This window comes from Bos indicus x Bos taurus, chromosome 6 (genome assembly GCF_003369695.1).
Source record: "Bos indicus x Bos taurus breed Angus x Brahman F1 hybrid chromosome 6, Bos_hybrid_MaternalHap_v2.0, whole genome shotgun sequence".
Taxonomy (NCBI): domain Eukaryota; kingdom Metazoa; phylum Chordata; class Mammalia; order Artiodactyla; family Bovidae; genus Bos; species Bos indicus x Bos taurus.
The window spans coordinates 4,855,054-4,877,765 of record NC_040081.1 but is presented as its reverse complement, the minus strand read 5'-3'; the positions used below and the strand labels follow the sequence as shown (position 1 = coordinate 4,877,765).

At 38.3% G+C, this 22,712-nt stretch overlaps 1 protein-coding gene across 9 annotated transcripts in view; it reads right to left on the bottom strand.

The window, feature by feature from the left end:
* The window catches only part of PRDM5 (PR/SET domain 5), a 255,174-nt gene that overhangs the window by 66,769 nt on the left and 165,693 nt on the right, over window positions 1–22,712 (bottom strand). For 7 of the 9 annotated variants that reach the window (XM_027543706.1, XM_027543709.1, XM_027543710.1 and 4 more), the window contains one exon: window positions 10,643–10,728. The exons of the other annotated variants lie outside the window; for them this stretch is intronic. In XM_027543706.1, the coding sequence (XP_027399507.1) occupies window positions 10,643–10,728 (86 nt within the window). The remainder of the gene's footprint in view (window positions 1–10,642; window positions 10,729–22,712) is intronic. 9 annotated transcript variants of the gene reach the window in all.

Here is a 22,712-nt window from a genome sequence, read left to right as displayed (position 1 = left end):
TTCTTGGAAGAAAAGCTATGACCAGCCTAGACAGCATATTAAAAAGCAGAGATATCACTTTGCAGACAAAGGTCCAAATAGTCAAAGCTATTTTTTTTTCCAGTATGATATAGGGATATGAGAGTTGGGGGGCGGTCCTAAAATGGCGGAGGAACACGACAGGGAGACCACTGTCTCTCCCACAAATTCATCAAAAGAATATTTGAATGCTGAGTAAATTCCACAAAACAACTTCTGAATGTTGGCAGAGGACATCAGGTGCCCAGAAAAGCAGCCCATTGTCTTCAAAAGGAGGTAGGAAAAAATATAAAAGATACAAAGAGAGACAAAAGAGGCAGGGACGAGATTTGTCCTGGGAAGAGAGTCTTAAAAGAGAGAGAAGTTTCCAAACACCAGGAAACACTCTCACCGGAGTATCTGTGGCAAGCCTTGGAACCTCAGAGGGCAACATAACCGGGAGGAAAAATAAATAAATAATTAAAACCCACAGATTACATGTCCAATGGTAACTCCCAGCGGAGAAGCAGCGCAGACGCCTGCATCCGCCACTAGCAAGCAGGGGCTGGGCAGGGAGGCGTGAGCTGCATTGCCTAGGGTAAGGACATGGCCTGAATGCTCTGAGGGGAATCTAAGGGAACTAACTTGAGATAGCAAACCAGACTGTGGGATAGTTACCCCAGGAAAAGCCCTAACCTAAGACACTGCCAGGCCCGTTCACAGAACAAAGGACTGACTAGAGCTAGACGGCTGTGGACCGGCCCATCCCCTGCCGGAGACAGGCAGGCGAGGGCAGCCAGAGCTGGAAGGGGTCAATCGTGGCCCCAGAGAGGCATTATCTACAAAACTGCAAGCAGGCTTCATTGCTAATCAAGACTTCTTGGGATTTTGGACGGTCGACATCCACCTGAGAAGGTGCGCCGGTTGTATGCTCAGAAAACCGATCGGCAGGGACAGGGGAATTGATATGTCACAGCGACTGCACTCACCAAACACTTGGTCACCTGAGCTGCTTGGACCTGGGAAGGGCATAAAACGCAGGCCCAACCGAGTCTGCGCCTTTGAGGAAGGAGTACCCGAGTGCCTGAACCTGAGCGGTTTAGACCTGGGAGGTGCATGCAGCCCAGGGCTGGCTTCGGACAGTTCCTGGTGGAGCAACCTAGAGCCTGAACAGTGTGGACAGAGGGCACATGCGCTGTGAGTTGGGGCAGGTCCAGTGTGGCCGAGACACTGGGAGCACTCCCCACACATGCCAGTGATATTTGTTTGCAGTGTTCCTCCTTCCCCACAGCACCACTGAACAAGTGAGCCTAAAAAGTGTCTACCACCACCCCCTTGTGTCAGGGTGGAAATTAGACACTGAAGAGACCAGGAAACAGAAGAAGCTAAAATAAACAGAGGGAACCGCCTTGGAAGTGACAGGTTCAACAGATTAAAACCCTGTAGTTAGCATCGACTACATAGGAAGCAGCCTTCTTGAGAGGTATAAGCTGGATCAAGGAACTATCTGAAAATGAACTGACCCGACGCTGTCCACAACACCAGAGAAAGTCCTAGATATACTTTTACTATTATCATTCTTTAAATTTTTAAAAAATTTTTAAGTCCTCTATTACTCCTTTAATTTTCATTTTTATAACCTACTATTACTTTGTAAAAAAAAAAAAACCCTATTTTTTAATCAAACTTCATATATATATATATATATATATATATATATTTCATAATTTTTGTGACTTTGTCTTTTTTTTCTTTAATATTGTATTCTTGAGAATCCAGCCTGTACTCTAGATTTTTAATCTTTGCTTTCTGGTATTTGTTATCAATTCTGTACCTTTAAGAACCCAATCTTCAGTACCCATTTTTACTTGGGAGCAAGATTACTGGCATGACTGCTCTGTTCCCCTTTGGACTCTCCTTTTTCTCCACCAGGTCACCTCTATCTCTCCCCTCCCCCTTTCCTTCTCTACCCAACTCTGTGAATCTCTTTGTGTGTTCCAGTCTGTGGAGAACACAGGGAACTGATTACGGGCTGGATCTGTCTGTCTCCTTTTCATCCCCCCTTTATCCTCCTGGCCACCTCTGTCTCCTTCCTCCCTCTTCTCTTCTCTGTATAACTCTGTAAACATCTCTGAGCGGTCCAGACTGTGGAGCACACATAAGGAAGTGATTACTGGCTAGCTTGCTCTCTCCCCTTTTAATTCCCCCCTTTATCCTCCTGGTCACCTCTGTCTCCTTCCTCCCTCTTCTCTTCTCCATGTAACTCTGTGAACCTCTCCAGGTGTCCCTCACTGTGGAGGAACTTATCATCTTTAACCTAGATTTTTTTTATCATTGGTGCTGTATCGATGGAGAAGTCTTGAGGCTACTGTAAGACTAAGACTGAAAACCAGAAGCAGGAGGCTTAAGTCCAAATCCTGAAGAACACCAGAGAACTCCTGACTCCAGGGAACATTAATCAACAGGAGCTCATCAAACGACTCCATACCTACACTGAAACCAAGCACCACGCAAGGGCCAACAAGTTCCAGAGCAAGACATACCACACAAATTCTCCAGAAACACAGGAACATAGCCCTGAGCTTCAATATACAGGCTGCCGAAAGTCACTCGGAATCCACTGACATCTCATAACTCATTACTGGACACTTCACTGCACTCCAGAGAGAAGAAATCCAGCTCCACCCACCAGAACACCAACACAAGCTTCCCTAACCAGGAAACCTTGACAAGCCACCTGTCCAAACCCACAGCGAGGAAACTCCACAATAAAGAGAACTCCACAAACTGCCAGAATACGGAAAGGCCACCACAAACACAGCAATATAAACAAGATGAAGAGGCAGAGAAATACCCAACAGGTAAAGGAACAGGATAAATGCCCACCAAACCAAAGAAAAGAGGAAGAGATAGGGAATCTACCTGATAAAGAATTATGAAAAATGATAGTGAAAATGATCCAAAATCTTCAAAACAAATTGGAGTTACAGATAAATAGCCTGGAGACAAGGATCGAGAAGATGCAAGGAAGGTTTAACAAGGACCTAGAAGAAATAAAAAAGAGTCAATATATAATGAATACTGCAATAAATAAGATCAAAAACACTCTGGAGGGGGCCAACAGTAGAATAACGGAGGCAGAAGATAGGATAACTGAAGCAGAAGACCCCTACCCTAGGCACAAGGGATTACCACCTAATATTTGTGCCTACCAGAGTGGGGGGAAGCTTACCTCCTCCCAACAGAGCACAAGTCACACCCAACAAAAACCTACACAAACCACTGGACCAACCCTACCCACCAAGAGCAGAAACCAAAAGGAAGAAAGGATCCAACTTCAAAGCCTGAGAAAAGATCTTAGACACAATACATGTTTTAGAAAATGAAAAGGCAGAGAATTATTGTGCAAATGATTGAACAAACTCAAAACACTCAAGAGCAACCAAACAAAGAGGAAATAGGCAAACTATCTGAAAAAGAATTCAGAGTAATGATAGTAAAGATGTTAAAATATAGAATGGAGAAAATGCAAGAAACAATCAACATAATTAACACAATTACCAAGGACACAGAAGAAATAAAGAATAAACAAACAGATGAATAACTCAGTTACTGAAATTAAAAATACTCTGGAAGGAATCAATAGTAGATTAACAGAAGCCGAAGAATAGATAAGTAAGCTGGAAGACAGGATGATGGAAATAATCCTTGAAGAGCAGAATAAAAGAAGAATGAAAAGAATCAACGACAGCCTCAGAGACCTCTTGGACAACTTTAATCACACCAACATTCGAATTATAGGGGTCCCAGAGGAAGAAGAGAAACAGAAAGGCACTGAGAAAATTTCTGGAGAGATTATAGTGAAAACTTCCCCAGCATGAGAAAGGAAATACAGTCAAGTCCAAGACAAGAAGTGCAGAGAGTCCCCTACAGGATAAACCCAAGGAGAAACATGTCAGAACACATACTCATCAAGATAACAGAGATTAAACACAAAAAGAGAATATTAAAAACAGCAAGGGAAATGCAACAAGTAACATACAAGGGAAAACCCATATGATTAACAGTTGCTCTTTCAGCAGAAACTCTGCGGGCCAGAAGGGAATGTCAGGATATATTTAAAGTACAGAAAGGGAAAAGTCTACAACCAAGATTACTCTACCCAGCAAGGATCTCATTCAGAATTGATGGAGAAATCACAAGCTTTACAGACAAGCAAAAATTAAGAGAATTTAGGACCACCAAACCAGCTTTACTACAAATATTAAAGGGACTTATATAGGCAATAAACACAAGAGAAAGGAAAGACCCTCAAAGACAACGCCAAAGCAATTAAGAAAATGCCAATAGGAACATACATAATTACTTTAAATGTAAATGGATTAAACACTCCAAAAGACACAGATTGGCTGAATGTATACAAAAACAAGACCTATACATATGCTGTCTACAAGAGATCCACTTCAGATCCAGAGACACATATAGACTGAGAGCAAAAGGATGGAGAAAGATATTCTATGCAAATGGAAATCAAAAGAAAGCTGGAGTGGCAATTCTCACTTTAGACAATATAGACTTTAAAATAAAGAATATTATTAAGAGATAAAGAAGGGCACTACATAATGATCAAGGGAACCATCCAAGAAGAGATAACAATTGTAAATATCTGTGCACCCAAGACAGGAGCACCTCAATACATAAGGCAAACACTAATAGACATAAAGGGGGAAATTGACAGCAATAAAATAATAGCAGGGGACTTTAACACCCCACTTACACCAATGGACAGATCATCAAAACAGAAAATTAATAAAGAAACACAAACCTGAAATGAAACACTAGACCAAATGGACCTAATTGATGTCTTATGGACTTTTCACCCAAATGCAGAAGAACACACACACTTTCTTCTCAAGTATACATGGAACATTCTCCAGGACAGACCATATCTTGTGTCACAAATCAAACCTCAGTAAATTAAAAAAAAAATGAAATCATATCAATCATCTTTTCTGACCACAACACTATGAGACTAGATATCAATCACAGCGGAAAAAACTACAAAAAACACAAACACATGGAGATTAAGCAGTATGTTTCTAAATAATGAACAGGTTACTGAAGAAATCAGGAGAAATCAACAAATTCCTAGAACAAATGACAATGAAAACACAACAACTCAAACTACTGGATGCAGCAAAAGCAGTTCTAAGAGGGAAGTTTATAGCAATACAATCCTACCTCAAGAAACAAGAAAAACGTCAGACAACCTAACTTGACATATAAAACAACTGGAAAAAGAACAACAAAAACAACAAAAAACCCAGTTAGTAGAAGGAAAGAAATCATAAAGATCAGAGAAGAAATAAATGAAAAATAAATGAAGGAAACACAGTAAAGGTTAAGAAAACAAACAGCTGGTTCTTTGAGAAGATAAAAAAAAAAAAATGACAAACCATTAGCCAGACTCATCAGGGAAAAAAAAGAGAAGAATGAAATCAACAAAACTAAAAATGAAAAAGGAGAGGTTACAACAGAGACAACACAGAAATACCAAGGAGCATAAGAGACTATTACAAACAACTATATGTCAATAAAATGTACAACTTAGAAAAAAAGGACAGATTCTTAGAAAAGTTCTACCTTCCCAGACTGAACCAGGAAAAAATAGAAATTATTAACAATCCAGTAACAAGCACAGAAATTGAAATGTGATAAAAAAAAATTTCCCCAAAAAAAGCAGCCCAGGGTCAGACGGCTTCACAGGTGAAGTCTATCAAACATTTAGAGAAGAACTAATCCCTATCCTTCTAAAGCTCTTCCAAAATTGCAGAAGAAGGAACACTTCTAAACTCATTTGATGAGGCCACCATCACCCTGATTCCAAAACCAGACAAAGACAACACAAAACAAGAAAATGATAGGCCAATATCACTGACGTACATATAGGCAAAAATTCTCAACAAAATTCTAGCAAACAGAATTCAACAACACATTAAAAAGATCACACACCATGATTAAGTTGGGTTTATCCCAGTGATGCAAGGATTCTTAAATATATGCAAATCAATCAATGTGATACACCATATTAACAAACTGAAAGATAAAAACCATATGATAATCTCAACAGATGCAGAAAAAGTTTCGACAAAATTCAATACTCATACATGATAAAAAAAAAAAAAACTGTTCAAAAATGGGTATAGAAGGAACTTAGCTCAATATAATAAAGACCATCTATGATAACCCCATAGCAAACATTATTCTCAATGGTGAAAAACTGAAAGCATTCCCTCTAAGATCATGAACAAGACAAGGGTGCCAACTCTTATACTATTATATGTCATAGTTTTGGAAGTCCTAGCTATGGCAATTGGAGAAAGAAATGGCAACCCACTCCAGTATTCTTGCCTAGAGAATCCCAGGGACCGAGCCTGGTGGGCTTCTGTCTATGGGGTCGCACAGAGTCAGACACGACTGATGCAACTTAGCAGCAGCAGCAGCAGCTATGGCAATTAGAGAAGGAAAACAAACAAAAGGAATCCAGATTAGAAAAGAAGAAGTAAAGCTCTTACCGTATGCAGCTGATATGATAGTATATATAGAAAACCCTAAAGATACCATCAGAAAATTACGAGAGCTAATCAGTGAACTTAGCAAAGTGGCAGGATACAAAACCAATACACAGAAATCACTTGCATTCCTATACACTAACAATAAAATATGAGAAAGAGAAATTAAGGAATCAATACCATTTACCATTGCAACAAAAAGAATAAAATACCTAGGAATAAACCTCCCTAAGGAGACAAAAGTGCTGTAAACAGAAAACTATAAGACACTGATGAAATAAAGACAACATAAATAGACAGAGAGAGATTTCAGGTTCCTGGGTTGAAGAATTAATACTGTGAAAATGACTACCCTGCCAAATGTAATCTACAGCTTCAATGCAATTCCTATCAAATTGCCCATGGCATTTTTCACAGAACTAGAACAACATATTTCACAATTCATATGGAAACGCAAAAGATCCCAGATAGCTAAAGCAATTTTGAGAAAGAAGAATGAAGCTGGATGAATCAACCTTCCTGTCTTTACACTATACTACAAAGCTGTAGTCATCAAGACAGTATGGTACTGGGACAAAAACAGAAACCAATGGAACGAGATCGAAAGCCCAGAGATAAACCCAAGCACCTATGGGTACCTTATTCTTGACAAAGGAGCCAAGAATATACAATGGGGCAAAGACAGCCTCTTTAGTAGACAGTGCTGGGAAAACTGGACAGCTACATGTTAAAGAATGAAATTAGAACACTTCCTAATGCCACACACAAAGATAAACTCAAAACACATTAAAGACCTAAATGTAAGGCCATAAACTATAAAACTCCTAGAGGAAAACACAGGCAGAACACTCGATGACATAAATCACAGCAAGATCCTCTATGATTCACCTCCTTGAGTAATGGAAATAAACACAAAAGTAAACAAATAGGACCTAATTAAATTTAAAAGATTTGCACAGCAAAGCAAACTATAAACAAGGAATAAACACAACCCTCAGAATGGGAGCAAAAATAGCACATAAAACAACTGACAAAGGATTAATTTCCAAAATATACAATCAGCTCATACAACTCAATACCAGAAAAATAAACAACCAATCAAAAAACGGGCAAAACAAACACATGAAAAGATGCTCAACATCACTCAATATTAAGAGAAGTGCCAATCAAATTTACAATGAGCTATCACCTCACAATGGTCAGAATGGCCATCATCATGAAGTCTACAAACAATAAATGCTGGAGATGGTGTAGAGCAAAGGGAACCCTCCTACACTGTGGTGGGAATGTAAATTGATAGAGCCACTAAGGAGAGCAGTTAGCAACTCTTAAAAAATGGCAATTCCTTAAAAAATTAGGAATAAAACCACCATATGACCCAGCTAGGCATATACTACTAGGCATCCCACTACTAGGCATATACCCTGAGGAAACCAAAATTGAAAAAGACACATATAACCCACTGCAACTCTATTTACAATAGCTAGGACATGGAAGCAACCTAGATGTCCATTGGCAGACAAATAGATAAGGAAGCTGTGGTACATATACACAATGGAATATCACCCTGCCATAAAAAGGAAGGCATTTGTGTCTGTCCTAATGGGGTGGATGAACCTAGAGCCTATTAAACAAAAGGAAGTAAGTCAGAAAGAGAAAACCAATTACCGTATAGTAATGCATATAGACATGGGATCCTGAGAAATGGTACTAATGAACCTGTTTGTAGAGCAGCAGTGGAGACACAGACACTGAGAACAGACCCATGGACACAGGTGGGCAGGGAAGAAGGAGAGGGTGGGAGGTAGAGAGAGTAACACGGAAACGTACTCTACTAGAACTGTGGTGTTGGAGAAGACTCTTGAGAGTCCCTTGGACTGCAAGGAGATTCAATCAGTCAATTCTGAAGGAGATCAGCCCTGGGATTTCTTTGGAGGGAATGATGCTGAAGCTGAAACTCCAGTACTTTGGCCACCTCATGGGAAGAGCTGACTCATTGGAAAAGACTCTGATGCTGGGAGGGATTGGGGGCAGGAGGAGAAGGGGACGACAGAGAATGAGATGGCTGGAAGGCATCACTGACTCGATGAATGTGAGTCTGGGTGAACTTCGGGAGTTGGTGATGGACAGGGAGGCCTGGCGTGCTGTGGTTCATGGGGTCACAAAGAGTTGGACACGACTGAGCGACTGAACTGAACTGAACTGAAAGCAGACAGACAATGCGAATTTGCTGTATGCCTCAGGAACTCAAACCGGGCTCAGTAACAACCTAGAAGGTTAGAGTAGGGAGGCAGGTGGGAGGGAGGTTCAAGTGAGAGGGGACATGGGTAAACCTATGGCTGATTCATGTTTGGTAGAAATTAATGCAACACTGTAATGCAATTATCATTCAATTAAAAATAAACATATTTAAAAAACAACAGATCACAATAATACCTACCTCATTGAGGTTGAATGCATTCACGAACTGTTGTGAGGCTTACGTGAATCAATAAACCTGAACATCTAAAATACAGTACCTGACATGTGATTACTGGCCTTTGTATTTAACAATTAGTATTATTCTCATGAATAAACAAAGTAAAAACCGTATTATTTAAATTGGAAATATTGCCCATTCTTGAGAACACCCAAAAGGTATTTTTCCCCTGAATCCAAACATCCTTTTCTGAGGTATAACTCTGTAAAACAGTTTAACATGCACTCATAAGGCCCAGGTTTTGGTTAACATCATTGGTTTTGATAAAAGGAATTAGCACTCTTTTGCTCTGGTCTAAAACACATTATTGGCACTATTGTAACAACTACACGTACACAGAATAACCTCCTAAACAACATTAAACCTCTTTAATAGTGCTCACTCTGTAATAAATAGTTGAATATGTACATAAGCCATATTAAGAGGAGTAATATTTATCTAACCCTTCACTGTCTATGAAGTACTTAGCAGTTACTCCAGTTCCAAATATCCACATAATATGAGTACTATATTTTAAATCAGAATGAGAAACCCAATGTGGATTTACTCTAGTGAGCACAGAAGCTGCTTACCTTCTCCACCATGAACACAAGGGAAGTGTTTTCTTAACAGGACCTCAGAGGTTATCTTTTATAGCCTACAGAACTAAAGTGGAAAGCTGGAATATTATTACACTGGCAAGGATATCATTATTTGTTTCCTCTAAAGTTCTTATTTTACAGCTAAGGTAAAAAATGAATTCAGGCGAAGCCTAAATTGGAACTGCTCTTAAGGGGATTAGGCACATCTCTCAAAATCAGAAAAAAATTGGCAGTTACATACAGACCATAAGACTTTTAAAAGGCCGAACTGAAAAGAACTGTGTGAAAGGTAATGCAGTGAAAAAGATGGATAGAGCACAATCAAGAAGAGCTATTTAAAAACAACATCAAATGTTCAAGTGGGAAGTCCATGTAAAGCTGGTGTCCTAAACTGAAGAGTGAGCTAAGAAAGGCAGCTAGACAGAGGGTGAGCTGCTCCCATTTTTTTCTAGCATGTGATGCAGAGGCTGGGGTCTGAAAAAGCTGTATATCACAGAATGACAATGATCAGGGAGAGGTGCTGACAGCAGAGACACAAAGGGCACCCTTGGAAAAAGAACGAAGGACAGCACCGGGCACACCCTGCAGAGACAGGAGCTTCCTTGTCTGCCACCTCCCAGGATAATTCAAATTGTCTTCAACGTCTTTCTTGCAAATATACTTGCTCACATACATTAATTAACGGTCACAGGCTGACAGGTGCACCTCTGTTTGGGAAGGGCTGGCATCTGCATTTCTGGCAAATACTTGGCTACATTCACTTACTTGGCTGTTTGACAGTCGTAACTCCTGTTACTCCTAAGAACTAGTTCACAATTTAAAGAATGGGAAGGCTCTGGGGATTTGGATTTTTGTGTCTTTCATTGTTATGTCTTTAAAAAAAAAAAAAGATATCCTTAAATATTCACCACAAACATAAAGTTTCAGATCTACCACCTTTGCTTTCTCAGGTAAAGTTAAATATCTTTAAAGTAAGTGTGGATCTTATAAGAAATGAGATAGAATATTCTTACCCTGGTGTGAGTACGAATGTGCATCTTCAGGCCGTCATTTTTACTGAATCCTTTCTCACAGTAAGGGCACTGATAGGGACGCTCACCTACAAGATAAAGGCAGGCTTCCTGTCAGAAAAGTCTACAGCAGCAAAGCAGGCACGTACTATCACTCCTCCTGCACCAGGCCTTCGCAAACACTAGTGCATGGCCAAGAAGAGACTCAGGCAGGGCCAGGCGACCCCAGGGGCACTTCAGGGCAGAGGAAGAGCTGTCCCTCCTGTGGAGAGGCAGTGAGCCCGGAGCACTTCTTGCACTCAGATACCAGCCACATTTACCAGCAGCAGGCTCACTCCCTTTGCTAAGTCACTTCAGTCAAGCCTGACTCCTTGTGACCCCATGGATGGTAGCCCACCAGGCTCCTCGGGAGCCTGGGATTCTCCTTGGGAGCCCAGGATTCTCCAGGCAAGAATACTGGAGTGAGTTGCCGTGCCCTCCTCCAAGGGATCTTCCTGACCCAGGGATCGAACCTGCATCTTTTACATCTCCTGCACTGGCAGGAAGGTTCTTTAGCACTAGTGCCACCAGGAAAGCCCTTTCCTTTTAATATTTCAGACCAAATTAAATCTCCTAATTGTAAGAATTTGTTAAAAAGATTTTGCATCAATGCACTCTGTACTGAACATAATAGGGATCTTTGTTTCACTGATACTTTGTTTTTTAAAAAAGATTTCATAGTCTACCTCAATAAGGTTATGAGTTTTAAAAGGATTTAATAAATCTGATATATGTTAAACAGAACTGGTTAAACTAAATAATAAGTGATTCATACTTTCTATTACAAGTGAGAAGAGGTTATATCTAGAAAACAGCTAAACGCATTTTTTTTAAAACAAGCAAGCATACTCATCCACATCACAATTTCTAAAAAGTTTTACTGTAAAAAATAAAATAAAAAATATGACAAAATTTAATCTCCAGGACGAATGTGAAGCTACTCACTTGTCAAAGCTTAGTTATTCAGAATGGACAGGAACTCAAAATCACTAGTATGAAGAAATGAGAATGTACTTACATGACAGGATGCTAGATCCCAGCTGCAAGCAGACATCAATACAATAAAACATGTGCCTTCAGCACATGTAAAATTTCTGTCTCCCCTTCCCCCTCAGAGACAGGCCTTTGGACAAGCAGTATGCTGGTCCTCTGCTCCCTTACATCCCATTAGATTCTCTTCTCACTCAGTCTCATTCAAGCACAGGCTACTTGAGTCACGCCAGTGAACATGTCCACCAGGTCGACAATGAGCTTCTTGGGGCTTAAACCAATGGTCCCTTCTCGTCTCGGCCTTGCCTGACCTCTGCCCAGTTGCTTTACAAAGTGTCCAGCCACGTTCCTGGGACTGGAGGCCCTGAGGCACAGGGGGACTCGCCCTGCTCTCTGAACCCTTGTCGACAGTAACGTCACTGGCAAATAACTGGGGCAGAGTCTCCAGCTCAGCAGCTCCCCAGCCTCTCCTTGAGACAGACCCAGGACACTCCCTCTGAACTCTCTCTCAAGTGGACAGTGTGAAACAATGACAACCACTCGAGGAGGAAGAAAGAAAAACCTAAAAATAACAAAGGCGGCACAGACTGGAACAGAACTCAACAAACTATCTAGGCTTACCAATTTTTTTCTGGGAGACAAAATCAACTTTTGCACTAAGTAAATTGACTGAGAGTTCTTGACTTTATTATGGCTGTGAACCTGGGTAGGTGTGGCTTTTCATACACACACAAAAAAAAGACTTAGTAGGGTCCAATTTATTTGAACAACTAGGAAAAGATAATCCTATTTTAACCCTAAAATGATAGCATATGTTTATCTTCATTCCAGATCTCTGTTGAGCTCCTATCTTGAGCTATCTGTATACCCATTGGGTACCTTCATTTGTATATTTCACCAACAATTAAAATTCAGCATTAATGAACTTTATCCTCCGCCACTGTGTGTCCTGTGTGTCCTGTCCTGATTAGTTATACCACATTCATCCACTTACCAAATGAGAAACTTAAATAGCCATTTTTTACTTACTTCTCCCTACATCTAATCTCTTAAGTTTTATTATTTTCAGTTCTCTGATATTTGTACATTTTTTTTTCAACAACAAGAATGAAAAAAATATTCATAGCATCAGCCATAATAGTAAGAGCATCAGTGACAGAAGTAATAACAGAAATTATCATTTATTGATTTTGTAATCACTGAACTTTAACAATGCAAACTCACTGAAAAAAGACTGGAAGAAAAGAGCAAGTTGCTAATGCTCATGGAGGTAACTCATGGAGGTAACTCCTATATCACAGAAGTCCAGATAATTTTATTTCCTTCTTCAGAAAGTATGAAAAGGAAGTAACTTTTTATATTTTCAATGTAAAATCTTTTACATTTTAGATTTTCAATTTTCTTCTTAAGAAGAGTGCTAAAATATTTCCTTATCTATTAACAATTAAATTAATCTAGATTACAGATAAAGCATGATAAACAGTAAAATTGTTGGTAAAGATGTTTCAGAAATTTTTAGCAATCATAAATTAACTTAATATTCATAGCTATTCTCTTTGTATCAAAGACAGAACTTTATGTGTGTGATTGCTCTCCAAATACAAATAGAATAGCCAGAAAAATATGAAAGAATCAAAGATTTATAGTTGTTGGTTATGTGAATTAAACTTAATGAAACACATCAAATTATTATTTTCTTTCATGACAGCCAAAATTGATTAAGCAAGGAAAATGAGATAACAAATGCTAAGAAATTTTAGACAATGGGGCAAAACAAGTTAATTCCCTATTTTAACTGGTGTCATAACGCAGAAGTTTCCACTACAGACATGAGCTTTTTCTCCTCTTCTATAGTCTGATTGTTCTGAGTCTGAATACTGCTCATCCTCTTCTAGGTGTAACTCTGGGGAAGCCATGCAACCTTAGTGAACCTCTGAAAAATGGAATAAACTTTACCTATCTCCAAGATATTCTGACCAAACATTCATGTTTGTTTAAAGCATTCTCTGTGTCGGCAAACATGGAACAACTATTAATAGCACTCCTTTTCACTGACACAATTGATCCAGTTGGGACAATAAAAATGTATGGCCACCTATTTCGGATTGAACTGTGCTCCCCTCCTCCAAAAAAAAAAAATGCACATATTAAAGTCCTAATTCCAGCACCTCAGAACGACCTTATCTGGAAATAAGGCTGTTGCAAATGTCACTAGAGTTGTGTTATCCCTAACCTTATGTGACTGGTGTCCATACAAGAACATACCCATGAAGAGACAGAGACACAGGGAGAAGGCCCTGTGAAGAGTGGAGTTACGCTGCCGCAGCAGAACTGCCAAAAGAAAATCCTGGAGCAGATGCTTCCCTGGTGCCTTCAGAGGGAGTGAGGTCATGCCAATGCCTTGATCTCAGCCTTCTAGCCTCCATAACAGAAGGTATTAGACAATACATTTTTGTTGTTTAAGCCACTCAGTTTGCGGTGCTTTGTTACAGCAGTACTAGCAAACTCATAGAATCACCTTGTTCATAATGGAGGCAATTATTATCATTATTGATGTCTCTCTGTCTGCTGTCCCTGAGACCTAAGTAGAATGCTCAGAAGAGAAACCAGTACTCTAGACTATCAGTGTTTCTACCTCCTTCCAACCCTGAGATCCTGCAATGTTGAGCTGACAGGTCTGGGTACAGAGTAAGTTCCACTCCACTCATTCTACCACCCCAGGGTTTAACTCCAGTTTTAAAGGCTGTCACTGGGTAAATGGCTTTGATAAATTCATTTAAAAACCAGAGTGTGTGGTTTGAGAATCAGCCTTGACAGACTACATTAAGCTGTCACCCTTTTGGTTGGAGCATGTTTAAAGCAATCCTGCCTCTCTCAGACTCCATGAACAAAGCTATCTGCTCTCTCATACAATCAGAAGCTGAATGTTACCTGTACAAGCCAACATGCTGCTAAATATTAAAGCCATTTGTCTAACTTTCAAATTAAAGACAAGCTGTTATTTCTAGGTTTTGTTTTTTTCACATTATGCATGTGATATTTTCTGTCATTATTGCAAGTACTGTGATGAGTATGTTTCCAGGAAATATTTTTGTCTACACATAAAATTATTATGGTGTGAGTGGAAATTATCCTTCAATTTTGGTTAACTCTAAGAATATAGATCTTTCTTTCTTACATTATCACTGCCAGTATATAAGCTCTGATGTACAATATGATGTGAATCCAAACAATGATTATTTTTAAACATCTCTAGTAGATTTGAAGACTGACTGTTCACATTTTGCATAAGTTAATAGCAATGTTCAAATTCTCACTAACATGAAAATTAGTTCATCTGAAACTTAGCTAAAAAAAAAAAAAACTGAGCTAAAAACCAACCTAAATCGAAAAGTAATGGTTGAAACATACTGTTCAGAACACTTGAGGTAAATTAGTAATTTTATTTCTTGTAACAACATTATGATCTAGGAATTCATAGCTTGAGTTTACAAGTGAGGAAAGTAAGGCACAGGGAAGATAAGTGATTTGTTCATGATGACACAGCTGTTAAACGGTAGAATCAGAATTTTAATGCTTAATATTTAACCCTTAGACCATCACATAAATTAATAATATGGCTAGTTTTTATATAAATGAGGTTAGAGTTTCTAAAGTTACTGTCAAAAACTCTGCTTCTTGCAATTACAGCTGACATTGACCAGATCTTTCTGACTGGGAGATTGAGGCATTCCTTTAGTTATCAAAGCTCATCAGGAAAAAGTCAGGGGCAGGCTAGGAATGCATGTTATATCTCAAAGCAGATCCCAAGTGGATGCACATACTGACATAATATTGAACTACGCCTTGAGAACCACATTTAAGTAACTACCTTCAACATTTAGAAAGGAAAAATAGTATTGGCAAACATCCCATACTACATTATGAGACTTAGCTACCAATAGCTAAGATTCAATGAGCGTAGTAGCATGAATAATACTGAAGCATATCTAACAGCAAAATGTTTTCACTTAACTAAGGAAAATAGATGAGCGTTTTGCATTTTGCTTCTTTAAATTATTCTGACACTGAATATCATTAAAGTCCACTTCTGTTTTCTTCAAACACATCAAGGAACACAAAGAAACATGATGACAACTGTAGAAGGTTGATTTTAAGTTGACTTGAACAGGTGTCACAAAGTAGATAATCCTGGAAGCTAATTTATTCATTCATTAAATAGACATTTTTTGAGCACACACCATCTTCTATTTACTGCCCTGGGCTTTAAGAACACAGTTGTGAATATATTCACAAAATCACTGCCTCTTCAATTTTACTAGTGTAATAAGACAAGAAAATGGTAAAGAAAAAACAAGATAATTTCAGATACTGACACTGTAAGAAGAAAATAAAACAAGGAGATGGATTGAAGAAAGACCTCTGGTAGGTGACGACAGGCAAAGAACTTAGGAAAGGTCATTAGGAAAGGTAAAAGAACTGAATGTAATTTCTTGATGCCAATTTAAGTGACTTTTTCTGTAACTCTTTATTGTAGAATTACAAGCTTTTTAACTTACTGGACTTGAAATGGGTTCCCCCAAATTCCCACTGCTGCCACATCTGAGATGGACGTAGCCTAAAAGTACTTGAAATACACAAAGGGGGTGAGTGTGGATATTTAGAAAAGAACTCCAAAAACTGCAGATGGCTTTGCAAAGGCAGCTGGTGGTAATGAAAGGGGGACATATGGATGCCACATGAAGTACCCAGAGTCTCGCCTGGTCCCCAAACACACTACCATGCATCTTTAACAAAGAAAACACACTATGACCAAAACCATTCACTGGCACATATGGTCAAACACAACAGGAAAAATCTGATTCTAGTTTAATATATGCCATTGTTGTTTGTTTAATGTATGCCATTAGGATTATAATTTATTGACTTTACCATTTTTTGTGCTATAAAGACATCAGAAGAACTCCAGGCCTCACTAAAGGATTAACATGCTAATATTAAAACGGGGGAGTTTGGGGAAGAATGGATACATATATATGTATGGCTGAGTCCCTTCGATGTGCACCTGAAAGTATAAAAACACTGTTAATTAGCTATACCTCAATACAAAATAGAAAGTTAAAAAAAAGTAAAATAAAATGGAATCTTAAAATCTGTGAAGGGAATTCAGGTTAGTATGAAACTTCATGATAAACGGAAAAGCCTTAAAGCCACCGAATCACTGAATATCCATCTACTGCTACGTAATCACTCCAATGTCCACCTTGACAAGTCCTTTCTAAAGATCTGTATTTATGCAACAAAAGTTAGTAAATAAAAATCTTGCAAACTTCAATATACCTATATTAGATATTTTGATATTCTTAAATTTAGACCATGGATTTAAATTTAGACACGAACTTGATCACTCTATCAGAAATTTATCAAATTTTATTTAATGCCACTAAACACATTGAATGCAAAAGACTTAATAATCTGGACATCTGAAAATTAAAATGTACAGAACAAAGTGCTTAAAATGATAAAGTTTATGTTATGTATATTTTACCATACTGTTTTTTTTAAAAAAGTGTACAGCTAATGAGCCCCACAGTTTTAGAGATTTTTAAACAAGCATAAAACGTCAACAAATGTTCTAAGAGATTTTTATTAAAATCAAAATAAACCATCTCCAGGAAGCATTTTAATAACTTTAACTTTTATTTTATCAGTATATTTTTTAATACCTATATAGATTTCAGGAATTCCCATAACTCTGAAAACATGAAAAGATATATATACAGAGAAAATATAATTTAAGATGGAGTAAGGTCAAACTCTCATTTTTGATGAATTCAAATTAAATAATATTTAAATAATTGAATTAAATAATGTTTAAGGAGTTTTGAGTCATAATTTTAATTTTTACTTTTATTTCTCTAACAAAAATCAAGTTTTGGAGATGGCAATTTCAAATGAAGAAAGCAAGCCTCAGAAGTGTATGTTTCATGAAAAATACTGTCAGATGGTTCCACATGGTTGAACTTTAACATATATATATGGGAATTCTTTAAAACTTGCTATTTGTTTTCCATGAATATCACAGGATTGGCTTATTTTTCTATTTATGAATTATATTTCTTATATTTCTATTAACAAAATTGTTACAAAACATCGAAGTGACTCATTCTAAATGAAAATTAAACCAAAAATTAGAATTGTATAACCATTACCCAAGCACTTTTCCAATTTCACCATTTTAATCCCTTTAACCAATGGAGAAATTTAATAAATTAGCAGTACAGTATAGAGAGAAGTAAAATGCTACACTGAGAAACAGGAGTAGCTCAAATTCATTCTTGGCAATTTTCTATGAACTGAAATACTTTTTTTTTTTCTGTAGCCAAAAGAGTCACAAAACCCCACTTCACTGAACCCCAAACTGTTACTCCTGGGATGCTGCTATTAATCAAATATTGTGGAATTTCACTGTCATCTTAGAAAGACAACACAAATCTGAACTTGACATTTACTCCTTGAGTATTTAGAGATACTCTACTTTCTTTTATTATTCTTTTTTTTTTATTTTTAAACTTCACAATATTGCATTAGTTTTGCCAAACATCGAAATGAATCCACCACAGGCACACCTGTGTTCCCCATCCTGAACCCTCCTCCCTCCCCCCTCCCCATACCCTCCCTCTGGGTCATCCCAGTGCACCAGCCCCAAGCATCCAGCATCGTGCATCAAACCTGGACTGGTGACTCGTCCCACACACGATACTATACATGTTTCAATGCCATTCTCCCAAATCTCCCCACCCTCTCCCTCTCCCACAGAGTCCATAAGACTGTTCTATACATCAGTGTCTCTTTTGCTGTCTCGTACACAGGGTTATTGTTACCATCTTTCTAAATTCCATATATATGTGTTAGTATACTGTATTGGTGTTTTTCTTTCTGGCTTACTTCACTCTGTATAATAGGTTCCAGTTTCATCCATCTCATTAGAACTGATTCAAATGTATTCTTTTTAATGGCTGAGTAATACTCCATTGTGTATATGTGCCACAGCTTTCTTATCCATTCATCTGCTGACGGGCATCTAGGTTGCTTCCATGTTCTGGCTATTATAAACAGCGCTGCGATGAACATTGGGGTACACGTGTCTCTTTCCCTTCTGGTTTCCTCAGTGTGTATGCCCAGCAGTGGGATTGCTGGACTTTTTAAAGTTTAAAGAGTTCACTATTTGTAATGAAGTGGCCCATAAAATGTAAAAATCGAAAGATGACCGAGGGGGACCTTTGCGTCCCAAAATACTGAACCAAAACAAATCGAGTCTTTTTTTTAAAAAATGCAAGTTTCTACAGCACTTCAAGAAAGTAAAAGATGCATTTTTTCTTCCTTAAGAAACTTCAGTTTCAGTATCAACAGTTCATTTCTGAAAAGATGGCAAAGCAAGTGAGGCGGGGTTCACTGGGAGGAAGTTAAACAGGAGAGCCATGTTCTAACTTTCTAGTCCAAAATAAAAAGAAGCCAGACCTATATATCGGTTGAGGGCAAAACAAAAAGTTTTACTGATGCTAACAAAATAGGATATGAGATGCAAAACAAAAAAGGACAAGACTTCACAAATACTTTAAAAATACAATTAACCAGGAAGAAAAAGTAAAAGGTTTCCTACTCAAGAAGCCCTGGCTTGGGCAGGAAACAGATACAAATGTCACCCATTCTGTGTGATTTGTCTGAAGGGTCCAAGACACCTACCTTCCTGAGGTCCTTGACATGAGTGCTGCCAGAAGCAAAGCAGGTTGTTCCACAAACAGCAGAAGCATCGGAAACAATCCAGACACTAAGAAAGTTTTAAAGGTTCTGACCAAGAAAGAAAAACTCCTACGTGAATTCTCTACACTGATACATGAGACACTTTACAGTAAGGTCACTAAGTAAAGTAAGGTAACCACTGATTTGGTTTTGTTATAAGGGAGTCAGACTTTGGTGGAAAACCATGCATCTTTTTACCCAGTAGTTTTCCATTTTTAAGAATTTCTCCCCCAAGTTTTATTTAACCCAGTATTTAAGAGCGTACTTTGCAAACAGTGGTCATGAAGTGATGAAGCAGTTAAACCTTAGGTGCCTGCACACAGAGGGGATTTCCTGTTTCAGTGCCAGCAAGGACGAATCAAGAGTATAAAACTTTGAGTAGCAAGAAGCCCAGAAACTCTTCTCTTATCCAAAATCTATAAAAGATATAAAACCTTCCTCAGGCCTGAGGCACAACTCAGAGCTACAGAAAAACAGCACGGAGAGCAGCTGCTTGGGGGGATGGGGTGGGGGTGGGGAGTTGGCATGGTAGCAATGGTAGGAAGAAGCATATATCAGAGGAAATAAAGTCTCCTTTGGTTTTCCTAAAGGAATATGCTGCGTTCTAAATTTAACAGCAGCAGCTATTGATAATACTAGCTAATAATTTACCAATAAAGATGCTGAATTACAGTTTCAACAGTGAAAACTGTTGCATAGGCCACTTTCATTTTTGAGGGTCCCAACAAAGCAAAGAAAAAAGAAATAATAAAAATAGAGTTACATAAATTATGGTATATTTTAAACGATCCCTCTTACCAGAGTCTCTGTGACTGTGCTGTTCATTTGATAACTGTTCATCACATTCTATTCCAAGACACTTGTCACTCCCTCCCTCTTTCCTATGTACCTCCTATTAAGATAGGATGCCTGTGACTTTGACATGAGCATTATAATCTTTGCATTAAAAAAACTAAGGCCTTTGATATTTTTTCAAAAAAGTTAAAAAAAAATCACATTACTATTCAAAGTCAAAATGAATGTCTCTCTCACTTGTTATATATGATTGTTACTAGCTCAAAGTCAACGGGGGAAGAGATGAATACAACAACAACAAATAAAGGGAAAATGGTTTATTCCACAGATGTGGTTGATCAAAAATTATCTGAAGTGTCAAAATCACACTGAGAGAATAAGAATTAAACATACAGCTCAAGATTTTACCTATGAGTAAGATCTCTTAGGAAAAGTCTGAAGCTCTCAACATCAATCTCTGAAGTATGATGGGGATGAAGAGGAAATTTTATTCCTATGCAGATTCTACACTCAACTATTCTGCTAACTCTTAGATTACCTGTAAGTAAAAGAATATTTAGTTTGGCCTAATATTAGTAATTAACCACTTAGAAAATAAATATAGCAAAATAAATTCTCTCTCAACCTACAGAGGTTATTTAATTATAAAAATGTGAAAAGACATGTTTAAATTTTCATCTGTGTATACAGTGTCTTTTTTGTCTATTTTTGTTTATGAATAATTGTCACTGTCTTATAGTTACTTATAATTAGTTATACCTATTGTTTTCATAACTTTGAAGAAGTATTCTACAAAGAATGCTAAATTGCACTGGAAAAACTATTAGAGAAGAAAAAGTGGCTAAAAATCCAAGCATAATCAAACCGTAATATACCAACTCTTTGTATTTCTAAGATGATAGCAGATAGTTACCAAAAAATTAAATATTTCCTAAGACAGTGATTTATTACTACGTTCAAATAACAGTATTCAAGCAAGACCAGAACAGAAGGGCCAACACAGCCGGTATCTATTAACATGGAAAGCTGGTAGGAACTGCAGGCAAGTAATTAACCTTCTGGCCCAGAGATTTAAAGGCCCAAAAGCAGTTCCTAGAACTTCTTCCGTAACTTATGAACAGTTGATGGAATTCATGTCACAGTCCGTGGATTACCGTGTGGAATTAACCCTGGCTCTCACTGACCCTAAGAAGCTGTAAACCAACAGGAAAACGTGCTCTATTTCAGCTGACCCTCAGAGTGCCATCTCTGTCAGTCCAGCATAGAAAGCTGGATGATAAATTACAGAGCTGCCTGCCAGGCACGGACCTAAACACTCACCTTCGCTAACGATGAAGGCAACCCAGTCCACGCACCACTCACTCACCCAAACGAGGCTGTCTGACAGCAAACCCTCATCCGTGTTCCAGAGATGATCTATCTATACGCTGCTGCTAAAGGTTACGAAAAGATGCTGATGACCACACTGGGACTAGAGGGTTAGAGAGTAAACTGAGGGAGTACGAATCTATTTGTGATTAAATACAAGTAGGAAAAACAACAACAAAACACAGCACAGTTGGCAGCAACAGATCACATGACAGCAAGCTTACACCAGGCTAGGCACTGTGCAAAGTTTTCTGCCTACACTTTAATCTGTACCTTGAAACATGTTATAAAGTCAGTGCTTTTATTATGCCTGCTTTTCAGGTGAGGAAACTAAGATTTGAAGAGGTTAAGCAATTTATAAAAGCTCATAAAAGGAGGAAATCAATAAAATGGAATTTGAAAACATGTAATCTATCAGAACACAGAGTATCCATGGTTCACCCATATGAATGCCATGAGCCATACGACTCACCCGTATGAGCCACAGATCCTGGCTATGAAAGTGATATGGATATGGATATGAAAGTGAAGTCGCTCAGTCATGTCTGACTCTTTGAGACCCATGGACTGTAACCTGCCAGGCTCCTCCATCCATGGGATTTTCCAGGCAAGAGTACTGGAGTGGGGTGCCACTTCCTTCTCCAAGGGATCTTTCCAACCCAGAGATCGAACCAGGGTCTCTGGCATTGCAAGAAGACTCTTTACTGTCTGAGCCACCAGGGAAGCTCTGGATATGAACCAGGTACGAAAAAACAAAGTATCGCTGATGGTTGATTATATGACGCAGAAGTTTCTCCATATTTAAAGATCTCAGTTAGACAATAAATAACAAACTACAGACCCTCAAGCTTCCAAGATGAGATGATTTTATCCTCAATTGCTTGTTTATCAACATAATAATATCATTCAACACTATGAGTTATGGAAGGAATATAATTCTAGGGTAAGTTCAAGAGTAATACTAAGGGTTAGGAAGCACGGAAAAGAATAAGAAATAAAACTACCAGCAATGTGATACACTGGAGAAAGTTTAAGCCTCAAGTTTCATTCAAGATGAATCACATATAAATTATGCAAT